The sequence below is a fragment of the Cyrtonyx montezumae genome, unplaced genomic scaffold (genome assembly GCF_038088225.1).
Source record: "Cyrtonyx montezumae isolate F1298 unplaced genomic scaffold, pur_monq_1.0 scaffold_86, whole genome shotgun sequence".
In the NCBI taxonomy this organism is placed as follows: Eukaryota; Metazoa; Chordata; class Aves; order Galliformes; family Odontophoridae; genus Cyrtonyx; species Cyrtonyx montezumae.
In genome coordinates this window covers 13,884-28,327 of record NW_027072096.1, presented here as the reverse complement: position 1 = coordinate 28,327, position 14,444 = coordinate 13,884, and the positions used below count along the sequence as shown (strand labels likewise).

At 53.4% G+C, this 14,444-nt stretch overlaps 1 protein-coding gene across 1 annotated transcript; it reads left to right on the top strand.

The window, feature by feature from the left end:
* Positions 1–201: 201 nt before the first annotated feature.
* Positions 202–9,674, top strand: AKAP8L (A-kinase anchoring protein 8 like; the record flags this gene model as incomplete). Its single annotated transcript, XM_065753940.1, is given in 15 exon segments — positions 202–434; positions 1,808–2,291; positions 2,667–2,796; positions 2,883–2,938; positions 3,070–3,106; positions 4,090–4,198; positions 5,279–5,420; positions 5,512–5,617; positions 7,099–7,229; positions 8,892–8,987; positions 9,199–9,397; positions 9,400–9,480; positions 9,483–9,520; positions 9,523–9,619; positions 9,622–9,674. Coding segments are annotated over 15 exon segments (1,992 nt in total), but the record flags the coding sequence as incomplete, so codon positions are not given.
* Between the last annotated feature and the right edge of the window lie 4,770 nt (positions 9,675–14,444).

Below are 14,444 nucleotides of genomic sequence, written 5' to 3'. Positions count from 1 at the left end.
CCTTCTTAACCAAAATCAGCCACAAGAAGTACGACTCTGACTGCTTTTGTCTTCTTTTCCAGGTTATGGAGACTGGAACTCTGGGACAAACAGAGGCAAGTATGCTGCTAGCTCAAGCAGGTTCCTGACAGACAAATTCGTTAGCTCCAGGTTCTGGAGATCACCAGGAATGAGAACTCTGGGTTTTTTTTTCTTACAGGGTATGAGAGCTACAATTACAGCTATGGCTATGGACAGGACAACTCGGGCAACTATGGCTACGGCATGGCTGCCTCCAACTCGTGGGACATGGGCAACTCAGACATGGACATGAACCCGGACGGTGCCGGCAGTGCCGACACCGTCATTGCCAAAATGAACCAACGCCTGGACATGGTGTCCCACCTGGATGCTGACAGCATGCAGGGGGGGCAGTACGGCTCCGGTGGGGACCGGTGAGTGGGAATGTCGTAGAATGATGGAGTGGGTTGGGTTGGAAGGGATGTTGAAGATCGTAGAACTGTGGAATGATAGAATGGTTGGGTCAGGAGGGTTCTTAAAGACAACAGAATCATGAAATCCTAGATTGATTGGGTTGGAATCGTCCTTAAAGATCGTAGAACTGTGGAATGATAGATTGGTTGGGTTGGAAGGGTCCTTAAAGATCACAGAACTGTGGAATCACAGCGTGGTTGGGTTGGAAGGGTCCTTAAAGATCACAGAACTATAGAATCACAGCGTGGTTGGGTTGGAAGGGTCCTTAAAGATCATCCACTCCAAGTTCCTTTCCTGGAAGAAAAAGTCATCCATTTTTAAATGACCCTAAACCATTTGTGGCATGTGTCAGTTTTCTGCCTGGCAAAATTGGGTGTGCACAAATGTCCCCAGGTGTCCAGGAATGGGGTCAGGAACTCCAGTTGGGCTGTGTCCCCACACAGCTGATAGCGTGGGCTCCTCTTGGTGTTTTGGGGTCTTTTAGGGCATTCTGGGCACTCTCAAAGCAATGAGTGGTTTGGGAGCTCAGTTTCTTTGATTTTTTTCCATGTTGACGGTGCTTTGGTTCTTCCACCAAGTGCATGGAGGTGGACAGGGACATTACAGCTGTGCTGTATCAGCCCTTGTCCCACAGAGCAGAAAAAAATCGTACGCTCAGCAGTACACGAGTGTTTAAAATAGAGATAAAATCCCACTTTGAAGGATTTTGTTGGTTTAACCTCTGCTGGCTCTTAGCACAGCACCAGAACAATCATAGAATGCCAGAACCTGCAGAGTTGGAAGGGACTTCTGGAGAGCAGAGGACATGGTTGGCCTTCTTGGCCTTGAGGTCACCCTTGTTGGCCACCATTGGCTTTCATGGCCTTGAGGTCACCGTATTGGCCACCGTTGGCTTTCTTGACCTTGAGGTCACCGTGTTGGCCACTATTGGCTTTTTTGGCCTTGAGGTCACGCTGTTGGCCACTGTTGGCCTTGAGGTCACCCCTGTTGGCCACCATTGGCTTTTTTGGCCTTGAGGTCACCCCTGTTGGCCACCCTTGGCCTTTATGGCCTTAAGGTCACCGTGTTGGCCACTGTTGGCTTTCTTGACCTTGAGGTCACCGTGTTGGCCACTGTTGGCTTTCTTGGCCTTGAGGTCACCCCTGTTGGCTTTCTTGGCCTTCTTGGCCTTGAGGTCACCCCTGTTGGCTTTCTTGGCCTTGAGGTCACCCCTGTTGGCCTTCTTGGCCTTGAGGTCACACTGTTGGCCACTGTTGGCTTTTCTGGCCTTGAGGTCACCCCGGTTGGCCTTCTTGGCCACGAAGACACGTTGCTCATCGTTCTCTCTCCACAGGTACGACTCATATGAATCCTACGACTCGAGGTCCTCAATGAACGACCGAGACATGTACCGTTCCGGTTATGACTACAACGAGAACGACAACGACAACACCTACGACAGTCACTATGACGGTCACTACGATGACCACTACGAAGGTCACTACGACAGCTTCTATGGGAACCGCAGGGACCAGTACCAGCACAGGGCACGGGATGGCTTTGGCCAACGGGGTCAGAACTGGGCACGGGACGGACGCAACACCAGACCCGTTTCTTCACCGTACTCGGGGCGGATGGGCGGGCAGTGGAGCGACGCACCGCGGGGTATGGTCCCCCCCGGCTCCTCCCGCCTGCCTTCCCTCTTCTCCCACAACATCATCCCAGAGCTTGGCATGTTCCAAGGGATGCGAGGATTTTCGGGGAACATGCGCTTCGGAGGAGGCATGATGAAGCAGAGGATGAGGAGAAACTGGAAAATGTGGGATTCAGACTTCAAAGTGAGTATTTGTGCCACGTCCTCCCGCTTGTTTAACTCTGTTTAAAGGAGGAAATGCTTCTCCTACAAAGGGCTCCAAAACACGCCCTGGGATGTGGTCGTGTGTAGTTCCATTCGTTGCCAGCTTGGCTTTGCTGTGTGCATCTCTGAACGAGAGACCAAGTGTTCATGTGTGTAATGCTTTAATATGAAAACAGTTTCCTAAAAGTAGGAGAATACTGTGGTCCTTTTTTGACTTAATCTCCTGTTTTGTAGAGGTGGTGGGCTGTGTCCTGCCCGATCCACTCTGCCGACCAGAAATCAGAACGAAGCACTGGTGGGCGAGGAGAGCACCCCCCTCCCCTCGCTGCTGATGAACCTTTCTCTCCTCTTTCAGCCACAGAAAAAGAAAATGAAGAAGGACCTCACTGGGAAGAAGCGAAAGCAAACCAGCGGTTCGGATGAACCCGACAGCAAGGTGGCAAAGACGGCTTCGGACGGCTCCGACAACTCCGACTCTGACAACGGTGAGGACAGAGCTCCCCCGAGGGGGCACACGGCCACCCGTGGGGCTGGGACCTCAGCTGGGCTCTGACTGTGCCGTTCCTTTCAGAGGAAGGGACGGAAGGAGAATCGGGGGAAAAAGAGGAGAAAGAGGGCTCCAGAGGGGTAAGTAACTCTTAGAAAGTTGTGGTTCCTCGTGATTAGGAATGTCAGCTTTGATTGGAGGTGGAGCAGTGCGGTGAGGGCAGAGTCCTGCACCTGGGGAGGGGCCTTCATGTCTCAATCTTGCGTTTTAGGAAGGGGAAGATGAAGAAGGAAGAGACTCAGAGAAAGGTGAGTTGGTGTGAGTGCACAGCAGCTCCCAGGAAAGGGAGCAGAGGGCTGCTGCGTGCTCTGGATCTGCACACGGAGCAGTGCCCACCTCACTCTGAGGGCCCCGACGCGCCCAGGAGAGATTTCAGGCTGAATTTATTTGGGCTGGTTTATTTGGGCTCCTCCAGAGTCCACTTCCAGTGATCTTCCGGCTCTGTGATCTTCAGTGACCCATTGAACCCAACCCATGGTTCTGTCATCCATAGGGACCCATCCAACCCAACCCAACCCATGGTTCTGTCATCCATAGGGACCCATCCAGCCCAACCCATCCCATGGTCTGTGATCTTTAAGGACCCATCCAACCCAACTCATGGTTCTGCCACCTTTAGGGACCCATCTAGCCCGACCTATCCCATGGTCCTGTGATCTTTAAGGACCCATCCAGCCCAACCCATCCCATGGTTCTGTCATCTCTAGGGACCCATCCAATCCAACCCATCCCATGATTCGGTGATCTTCAAGGACCCACCCAGCCCAACCCATCCCACGATTTGGTGGTCTTTAAGGACCCACCCAACCCAACCCATGGGTCTGTGATCTTTAAGGACCCATCCAGTGCATTCCATTGATTCGGTGATCTTTAAGGACCCATCCAACCCAACCCAATCTCTGATTCTTCAAAGTAATTACTTCAATTACTTCCCCTTACCCTAGCAAACCTGTAATTAATTTCAAACCTTCTAAAACCGGAAGTGGTAAATGCTAATTAAAACAAAGAGCCAGGAAACCACCTCGGGTGTGCTCATCTTCCAGTGCCACACCCCTCAAACAGGAATCCTAAATTTGAAGCCCCTGGCCTCAGGGAGCAGCTCCTCAGTTTGGGCATCGCTGCGCCGTGCGATGTCGGGCCGACCACCGATCTTGTCCAGGGCAGCATTTCTCTTGAATCAGGTGCTGTCCTCAAGTAGTGCCCTGAAATGCAACCTGCTTTGAACACTCAGGTGCTTTAACAATTCAAGAAGAGATCAGTCAAATCAAACGCAAATTACAGGCGGGCAAGAAAACTCAGGAGAGGCAAAAGAAGAGGCACCGGGATCGCATGGTGGAAAGGTAACGCCTCTGAGTTTATTCCTTTAAGTGATGATGCTTCCCTCCCTGGGAGGATTGCGGTGTTTGTGGGCTGGGTGCTTGCTTTTTTCTCCACTTTTCCCAGTGCTGTGTTTGTTCCTGCCCATCTCATTGACCGTACTGAGCAGTGGATGCGTTACAGCAGTGGCAGACTCAAGATTTTTGGCCGTGTCCCTCCAGATCTCGTAGCGGGGTGGGGTGGGCATCCCGTAGATGCTGAATGGAGCTGGGGGAGAAGCTCAGGACTCGGTGGCTCTGCCCTTGTTTGGATGAGTGGCACTCATCACAGAGATGGGGTTGTAAAGTAGCTCTGAAAGGGAAACAGTGGCTGCAGCAGGAATTGGGAGCGTGAAACCTAACGAGGTGCGTGGCGTGTCCTTGAACCTGAGCGTTCTTTTAACCAACAAAACGTTGCTTGCGAACGACACCAACTCTTGCCTACAAAAGCTCAGGTTTGTGCAGAAAATGTCACGCCACAGAGAGCTTTGTCCTTAAGCTCTGGGGCTCCTTCAGCGCAGTCGTCCTTCTCAAGGAAGAAAGGGACCAACGCCGTCTTCCCGCAGTGGAGTTCTGTCCCTTTCTCCTGGCTGAGACGTGTGCTATTCGCAGAGAACTATCTTTAATTCATAGTCAGAGCTTCCCTTGAATTATGAAAACGATTTTAAAGACGTGGAAAGGCTTAAATCGGCCTCAAGTCTTTCGTTGTGATGCTCACCCTGAGTTTGTTTCCAGTGTGACCTCTTGGAGCGTTAGCTGGATTTCTGCATAGTGAAGCTCTCTGTTGTATTTACGGGGGATGGGCGTGCTTCCTTGCACAACCCACTGCAGGAAAACCCACTTCAGGGGGTTCAGAGTGGGGGCTGAGCTCCAGAGGTCCCCTCTGGCTCCGGGATTGGTGGAAGAATCCCAACATCTGAGCACAAACCCGACCTCTCCCTCCTTTTCCCCCCACCACCGATGCTGGGCTCCCCACTCCGACGTTTGCCAGCTTTCTCAGCTTCCCCCCCCCAGCATTTGGCTTCCGTTGGGGATCCCTCCCGCTCACCCCCGCTGTCCCATCAGGATCCAGTACGTCTGCTCGCTGTGCAAATACCGCACCTTCTACGACGATGAGATGAACAGTCACCTGGAGAGCAAATTCCACAAGGAGCACTTCAAGTTCGTTGGCACCAAGCTGCCCCAGCAAACAGCCAACTTCCTGCAGGTGGGAGCTGCTGGAACTTCAGTCCCCTCGAATGAGAGATTTGAGTGATTTTGTGTTTATTTTCTCCTCCCAATTGCTTTATCCCTCCCAGGAATACGTCGCCAATAAAACGAGGAAAACCGAAGAGCGCCGTAAAGCGATTGAAGACATCAACGCGGTTATCCAGCAGATCTACAGGGACCAGGATCTCACTCAAGGTGAGTTCCCACCCACGTTGAAGTCCCTTCGTGGTTGGTTATTAATTAGCTTGGCCGTGGCTCGCTGATTGAGCTTTTGCAGTGGATTTGATGCTTCTTGAGGTGGAATAAAAATGGAGCTTGAACGCGGCTTCGAATGGGATAATCAAAATGGTGTGACGGTATTTATCCAATATTTACTGACCTTAGAAGAAAATCCTGGATTAAGGTCCCTTCAGACCCAAGTATTCCATAGGTCTCTGATCTTCAAGGACCCTTCCAGTCCATCCTGTGATCTTTTGCTGCCCTTCCACCCCAACCCGTTCTATCATTTTATGGTCTTGTGATCTTCAAGGACCCTTGAAATCCATCCTACAATCTTCTGGTGTCCTTCCAACCCAGTCCATTCCCTTTCTTTATGGTTCTGTGATCTTCAAGGACCTTTCCGACCCATCCTATGGTCATCAAAGACCTTTCCAACCCAACCCATCCTATAATCTTCAAGGACCCTTCCAACCCATCCTGTGGTCATCGAAGACCTTTCCAACCCAACCCATCCTATGATTTTCAAGGACCCTTCCAACCCAACCCATCCTATGGTCACCAAAGACCCTTCCAACCCAACCCATCCTGTGATCTTCAAGGACCCTTCCAGTCCGACCCATTCTCTATCATTTTATGTTTCTGTGATGAATTATTGAGGACTGAAACATGGGAAGTGTAAAATTAGATCAACAATCTCCAGTTTTTTCCAACCCAACCCACTCAGTGATGTTCAAGGACCTTTCCAACCCAACCCACTCTACCACTATGGTTCTGTGATCTTCAAGGACCCTTCCACCCCAACCCCTTCTTCATTTTATGGTTCTCTGGTCTTCAAGGACCTTTCCACCCCCAACCCCTTCTTCATTTTATGGTTCTGTGATCTTCAAGGACCCTTCCACCCCAACCCCTTCTTCATTTTATGGTTCTCTGGTCTTCAAGGACCTTTCCACCCCCAACCCCTTCTTCATTTTATGGTTCTGTGATCTTCAAGGACCCTTCCACCCCAACCCCTTCTTCATTTTATGGTTCTCTGGTCTTCAAGGACCTTTCCACCCCCAACCCCTTCTTCATTTTATGGTTCTGTGATCTTCAAGGACCCTTCCACCCCAACCCCTTCTTCATTTTATGGTTCTCTGGTCTTCAAGGACCTTTCCACCCCCAACCCCTTCTTCATTTTATGGTTCTGTGATCTTCAAGGACCCTTCCACCCCAACCCATTCTATCATTTTATGGTTCTCTGGTCTTCAGGGATCCTTCCAACTCAACCCACCCTGTGATCTTCAAAGACCCTTCCAACCCAACCTGAAAGTTGGACACCTGAGGGTTATCCTTACGCATTTGCTTCCCCCTCGGTCCCTGTCTTGTTCCTTGGGAAGGTTCCTCGTGCGCTCTGAAATGCCTTTTTGGTAGGAATGCAATGCAGGTGGGGCCCGCCCCGTTTCCATCTCCCGTTGCAGACATCGGCATGGAGCACTTCATCAAGAAGGTGGAGGCCGCTCACTGCGCCGCGTGCGACCTCTTCATCCCCATGCAGTATGGCATCATCCAGAAGCACCTGAAGTCTCTCGACCACAACCACAACCGCAGGGTGAGTGCCACCTCCTTCCTGCCCTCCGAGTGCCTTTTTATTTCTCTTTTGGTGACTCCAGGTGTGAGGACAGCAGAAACGTGGATTTTGTTGGCTCAGGTGGTTCCTGAAGACGGAGAGTCGCGGTAAAGTGTAGACACCCTATTAATGAAAGGCTCGTTGCTGCATAAGCCAGCCTCGAGGCAGGTAAGGCTGCACTGAGCAAGGGATCTGAAGCCAAAAAGGCTGAGCAAAAAGCTCTTTTTAGGGCTTTCTTGAAGCTAGAATAAGTTCTGGGGCTGCTGAGCCAGCGGGGCTGGCGCTGCCCACCCCTTTGCCTTGACTAAAAGCCCTAGCTGCTTCCACCCACAGGTGAGGAAAGGGATCTGCTGCCCACTGACAGCAGGGATTGGGAGGGGAGTCCAGGTGTGAGGACAGCCCGCTCCGCCCGTACGGGGAAGGGTGGGTCGGGTGGCACGCTGTATGCGTGCTGTCCCTTGAGCAGATGTGGGACGGACAGAGGGGCGCCAGGGAGATCCCCTCAAAAAGTGTCGGACCCCCCCCCGCCCTGCCACAGATCTGACACGTGAGGAGGGTGGGAAGAGAGTCCCAGCTCACTGTCGAGGGCAGGACTCTGATTCTTTATCTGTTCTTGATAGTAGGGGCAGGCGGTGAGGGAATGGCTCAGGGAAGGCTGCGGACCACCCGAAGGGATCTCAGGGGTTTAGGGAGGATAAATCTCTGATGCGGGTGGTGGAGGAGCACTTGGTTCTGACTAATAAGGATGGGCTTGTTAGGGAAGGTTGGGGGTAGTGGTCACAGGATGGTGGAGCTTGACATCTTGAGTGCAAGAAGCAAACCAAAAAGTAGGATCTTATGCCCTGGGCTTCAGGAGAGCCAGTTTGATACCTTCCAGGACCTTCTCAGAGCTGTCCCTTGGGCTGTAGGGTTTGTATGCCGACAGAAAAAGAAAGATGAGAGGAAAAAAGTGGGTCCCCCTGCTGAATGAGGGGGTGTTCTGGGAACAGAGAGGCAGAGGTAGGAGAAGAAAAGGTGTTCATGGTCTTCGCCGTGGGAGGAAGGAGACGCCATAGGGAGGAAGGAGGACGACCTAGGGAGGAAGAGCCACGTGCATTGGTGAAGGCTGGGAGATGAGCTGCTGGAGAGGAGCTCTGAGGACAGAGAGGGACCTGGGTGTCCTGGCGGGTGACATTGGCCGTGAGCAGTGTGCCCTGGTGGCCGAGAAGGCCAACGGGATCCTGGGGGGCATGAAAAGAGCGTGGCCAGCAGGCCCAGGGATCCTCCCCCTCTGCTCTGCCCTGCTGAGGGGCGGTTACTCACCTGGGGTCATGTGTCCAGTTTTCCCAGTACGAAAAGGCCAGGGATCTGGTGGCAGGAGTCCAGAGGAGGGGAACACCTCCCTTACGAGGAAAGGTCGGGAGAGCTTGGGGTTGTTGGGCCCCGAGAAAGGAAGACTCAGAGGAGATCTGATCCACGTCTGTAAATATCTTAGGGATGGGGGGCAGAGGGATGAGGGCCCGAAGGACCCATCTCCGTGGGTCCCTTCCAAGCCCTGCACTTATGCGATGTGCACAGAGGCACTGCTGAGATCTGAGGGTCCGACGTCCCCTCCGCGAAGCCGGGGCAAGGCGGTGACGGCGTTCATTCCTTCCCCCCACGCAGGCCATGATGGAGCAGTCCAAGAAATCCTCCCTGGTGGTGGCCAGGAGCATTCTGAACAACAAACTGATCAGCAAGAAGCTGGAGCGGTACCTGAAGGTGGGTCTGTAGCTGAGTGGGTCCTCGGGATCCCCTCGTTGCCGATTCTGCTCCGTGTGATGCTCTGAGCGTGGACGGAGTGGGGTGAAGCACAGTGGGGGACCCACAGAGCCCGGGAGCGGTCGGATGTGAGCTGAGTTTGGAGCTGCCAGGGGAGGGATGGCATGAAGCTTCACGCTGTGAGCTCAGCGGGGCAACGTTTGTCGCGCAGGGCGAGAATCCTTTCACGGATGACCCCGAAGAGAAAGAGGAGCACGAGGAGGGAGAGGGGGGAGCGGCTGGGAGCGTGGAGGAAGGGATGGCGGATGAAAACAAGGACGAGGAGGAGAACGTGGACGATGAGAACAAGGAGGAAAACGCGGGCGAGAACGTGGAGGAAGGGAATTTGGACGCCCGGAGCAAAGGGAAGAAATGGATGGAAACAAAGAGGAAGAAAACCCGGGGGATGAAGGCAACAATCCCGAGGAGAAATCGGAAGGAGATGAAAACGAGGAGGAAAAGGGACAGAGAGAGAAACTGAGGCCCAGGCGGAAGAGCGCAGGAGGTGGAGCTGGGCACGGGGAGCAGAGAGGAGGAGGAGGAGGAAGGCTGGCAGCCCACGGGGGAACCACTGCCCGAGGAGGGAGAGCAGCAGCAGCAGAAGGCCGAGAGGAGGAGGAGGAGGAGGAGGAGGAGGACGCAGCGTGAGGAAGCTGACGTGGAGGAGGACTGAGGAGAAGCGTTAACTGTGATTTGCGTCGAGTTGAGCCTCGAACCCACACAGCGAGCGGGGAAAGCAGCCTCCTTTTTTCAGTCCCACTTTGGGGTTTGCTTTCTTTCCATTTGGTTTTCGTTATTTTTTTACCACCTCTCCGTTCGAGTCGCTCGGTTTCGTGCAGTCTCCGTTTCCTTTTATTTTTCAGCTCTGTACTATAGGAGAACTTCCCATGAGCATGCGTGTACCGACCAGGGCCTGGCAAACGAGATCTCTCTCTTTTTTTTTTCCCCCCCTCCCCCCCCCAATCCCTCCCTCCCCCACCCTGAGAAATTGTCTATATTTAATGAAGATGTGGTTTGTCCCCTCTGCCGGGGCCGTGGGAAGTTCCCTCGCAGGCCGTTAATGGCTGCAGTGTTCTGCACCATCTCCGTGTGACTGTGAGATTTCTCCCCCCCCCCCCCCCCCCCCCCCCCCCATATCCCCCTCCCCCCATATCCCCCCTCCCCATGTTTTAATGCAGAGCGAAACTTTTTCAGTGGTGTCGACGTCTGTGTTGTTTGTAAAAATGCTTTCAGTCGGAGGTGGATGTTCTGATGGGTGGAGATAAAGGACTACCTGCCCTACCCCGACTCTGCCTTCATTTCGGGGCACGGAGGTGGAGGTGCCCCCTTCCCCCCATCCCTGAAGCTGTCACCTTCGCCCACCACGGGGGGGGGTTGGGGGGATTGGATTTATTGCCCTTCTGTGACCTGTAAGGACCCTTCACCGTGACCGACTCTGATTCTCTGACCTTTAAGGACCTTCTGACGCTGCAGCTCTGGGTTTTTTACTGGGCCCATCGCCTCTGAGGACCCTCCCAACCCAACTCCTCCAATCTTTGAGGCCCCCTCCTCTCTTTTCTCCTCTTTCCTCTTCGTTTCCCACTTTCTCCTTCTCCTTTCCTCATTTCTCCCCATCCTCCCCTCCTGTTTCCTCACTTTCTCTCCTCTTCCCTCACCTCTCTCCGTTTTTCCTGCTCATTTCCTCATTCTTTTTTTTCCCCTCGTATTTATTTTCCTTTCTCCCTCACCTTTCCCCTCATTTGCCTTAATTTTTTCCTCACAGCTCTCTCTGTTCCTTCCTTCACCATTCACCATCCCCCCCTTTCTTTCCTCCCCTCCCCCCCCCTTTCCTCCCCTCCCCCCCCTTTCCTCCCCTCCCCCCCCTTTCCTCCTCCCTCCCCCCCCCCTTTCCTCCCCTCCCCCCCCTTTCCTCCCCCTCCCCCCCTTCCTTCCCCCCTCCCCCCCCCTCCTTCCCCTCCCCCCCCTTCCTTCCCCCTCCCCCCCCTTCCCTCCCCTTCCCTCCCTTCCCCCCCTTTGCTCCCTTCCCCCCCCCTTTCCTTCCTCCCCCCCCCCCCCTTTCCTTCCTCCCCTCCCCCTCCTTTCCTTCCTCCCCTCCCCCTTTCTCCTCCTCCCCTCCCCCCCCCTTTCCTTCCTCCCCTCCCCCCCCTTTTTCCCCTTTTTATTTCCCCTTTGATTTTTGCTGCTTTTTTCCCCCAGAACTCACTATATTCCACTTTCTGTGTTAATCACAGCCCCTGAAGGAGCAGCATAGGGATGGGAACACAGTGCCGGGAGAGGGCGACAGCTCTGCCCCTCGGGGTCACGCTTAGGGCTGGGGTCAGGGGTCAGAGGTCACGCAGGGCAGGATCAGGCCGCGGCTCCATGGCATCCGCTGCCAAGCGAGCAACCAATCAGGGGCGGATACAGGCATGATTGACAGCACGGAGGCTAACAGAGGGAGGGCGGGGCCCGCGGCAATTCACCAATGGGATTGGGGGTTGGGCAAGAGGCGGTGCGGCGAGGCCCAATGGGAGCTGCGGAATTGCCGCGCCTCTCGGGGCGTCCAGCCAATAGCGCTGCAGGCGGGCGGTGCTTCGGCTTACAGCCAATCGTTGCCACCCGTGGGCGGGCCTAACGGCGCGACGGCGGCCAATGGGCGGCGGGCACAGCGCGCCTGCGCGGTGCTTGCTCGAGCGGCGTTGCGGAGCATCGGCGCTGAGGCGGAGCCCGACATGGAGCCGGGATACGGTGGTACGTGCGGACCGGGGACTGCGGGGGGCGGCCGGGCCCTCCCCGGTACCTCCCGGGACTGTTTCGATCCCGCAGGGCCTCTTCGCGGCGTTCCCGACGGTTAAATCCAACGGTAGACGCTGTGCCCGCCTCCCTGCGGGGGACGCCGCAGCCTACTGGCTGAGCGGAGTGTCGCTCCGCGGGGGACGGCCGCTGATTGGTTGTTGCGTTGGGAGGCTCCGGGGGGGTTGGGGGGAGGGGTGGCTGTGGGGCCAAGATGGAGGAAGGGGAGGGGGGAGGGGCCGCGATCCGGGGCCCCTCCTTTGTGGGGTCCGTCCTTTGTGGGGTCCCTTCGCTGTGGGGTTATGGTGGGGGCTGGGGGGGGGGGGGTGAGCAGAGCGGGGCCCGGTGCTGGAGGCGCCTCAAAATGGCGGCGGTGCGGCCCCGCCCCCCCCAACCCTTGGGTAAAACACTGAGGGGGGGGCCGGGAAATTTGGGGTGGGGGGGGGGATTCAGTGCCTGAAGGGGCATTGTAAACGGAGCAGAGGGGAATGTGTGTGGGTAGAGATGTATGAGAGCGGTGGGCGTGAGGGCGGGCGGCGGCGTTACGCTCCAAGAGAGGGGAGCTGGGTGTGGTGTGAGCAGGGAAAGGTTTTATTACCTTCAAGGACCCTTCCAACTCGACTCATTCTGCGGTTCTCTAATCTTGAAGGACCTTTCCAACCCAACCTATTTTGTGAAGGATCTTTCCCCCCCAGCTCATTCTGCAGTTCTTTGATCTTGAAGGACCTTTCCAACCCATCTCATTTTTAGTTATCTAATCTTGAAGGACCTTTCCATCCTAACCCATTTTGTGAAGGATCTTTCCACTCCAGCTTATTCTGCTGTTCTTTGATCTTGAAGGACCTTTCCAACCCAACTCATTCCTTAGTTCTCTACTCTGAAGGACCTTTCCAACCCAACTCATTCCTTAGTTCTCTACTCTTGAAGGACCTTTCCAATGCAACTTATCCTGCGGTTCTCTAATCTTGAAGGACCTTTCCAACTGAACTCATTCCTTAGTTCTCTACTCTTGAAGGACCTTTTCCAATGCAACTCATCCTGCGTTTCTCTAATCTTGAAGGACCTTCTAACCCAACTCATTCCTTACTTCTCTACTCTTGAAGGACCTTTCCAATGCAACTCATTCCTTAGTTCTCTACTCTTGAAGGACCTTTCCAACCTAACTCATTCTGCAGTTCTCTAATCTTTAAGGACCTTTCCAACCCAGCTCATTTTGCAGTTCTCTACTCTTGAAGGACCTTTCCAACCTAACTCATTCTGCAGTTCTCTAATCTTTAAGGACCTTTCCAACCCAGCTCATTCTGCAGTTCTCTACTCTTGAAGGACCTTTCCAACCTAACTCATTCTGCAGTTCTCTAATCTTTAAGGACCTTTCCAACCCAGCTCATTCTGCAGTTCTCTACTCTTGAAGGACCTTTCCAACCCAACTCATTCCTTAGTTCTCTACTCTTGAAGGACCTTTCCAACCCAACTCATTCCTTAGTTCTCTACTTTTGAAGGACCTTTCCAACCCAACTCATTCCTTAGTCTCTACTCTTGAAGGACCTTTCCAATGCAACTCATTCCTTAGTTCTCTACTCTTGAAGGACCTTTCCAACCCAGCTCATTCTGCAGTTCTCTACTCTTGAAGGACCTTTCCAACCCAACTCATTCCTTAGTTCTCTACTCTTGAAGGACCTTTCCAACCCAGCTCGTCTGCGTTTCTCTAATCTTGAAGGACCTTTCCAACCCAACTCATTCCTTACTTCTCTACTCTTGAAGGACCTTTCCAACCCAACTCATTCCATAGTTCTCTACTCTTGAAGGACCTTTCCAACCCAACTCATCCTGCGTTTCTCTAATCTTGAAGGACCTTTCCAACCCAACTCATTCCTTAGTTCTCTACTCTTGAAGGACCTTTCCAACCCAACTCATCCTGCGGTTCTCTAATCTTGAAGGACCTTTCCAACCCAACTCATTCCTTAGTTCTCTACTCTTGAAGGACCTTTCCAACCCAACTCATCCTGCGTTTCTCTAATCTTGAAGGACCTTTCCAACCCAACTCATTCCTTAGTTCTCTACTCTTGAAGGACCTTTCAACCCAACTCATTCCTTACTTCTCTACTCTTGAAGGACCTTTCCAACCCAACTCATCCTGCGTTTCTCTAATCTTGAAGGACCTTTCCAACCCAACTCATTCCTTAGTTCTCTACTCTTGAAGGACCTTTCCAACCCAACTCATCCTGCGTTTCTCTAATCTTGAAGGACCTTTCCAACCCAACTCATCCTGCGTTTCTCTAATCTTGAAGGACCTTTCCAACCCAACTCATTCCTTAGTTCTCTACTCTTGAAGGACCTTTCCAACCCAACTCATCCTGCGTTTCTCTAATCTTGAAGGACCTTTCCAACCCAACTCATTCCTTACTTCTCTACTCTTGAAGGACCTTTCCAACCCAACTCATCCTGCGTTTCTCTAATCTTGAAGGACCTTTCCAACCCAACTCATTCCTTACTTCTCTACTCTTGAAGGACCTTTCCAACCCAACTCATCCTGCGTTTCTCTAATCTTGAAGGACCTTTCCAACCCAACTCATTCCTTAGTTCTCTACTCTTGAAGGACCTTTCCAACCCAACTCATTCCTTAGTTCTCTACTCTTGAAGGACCTT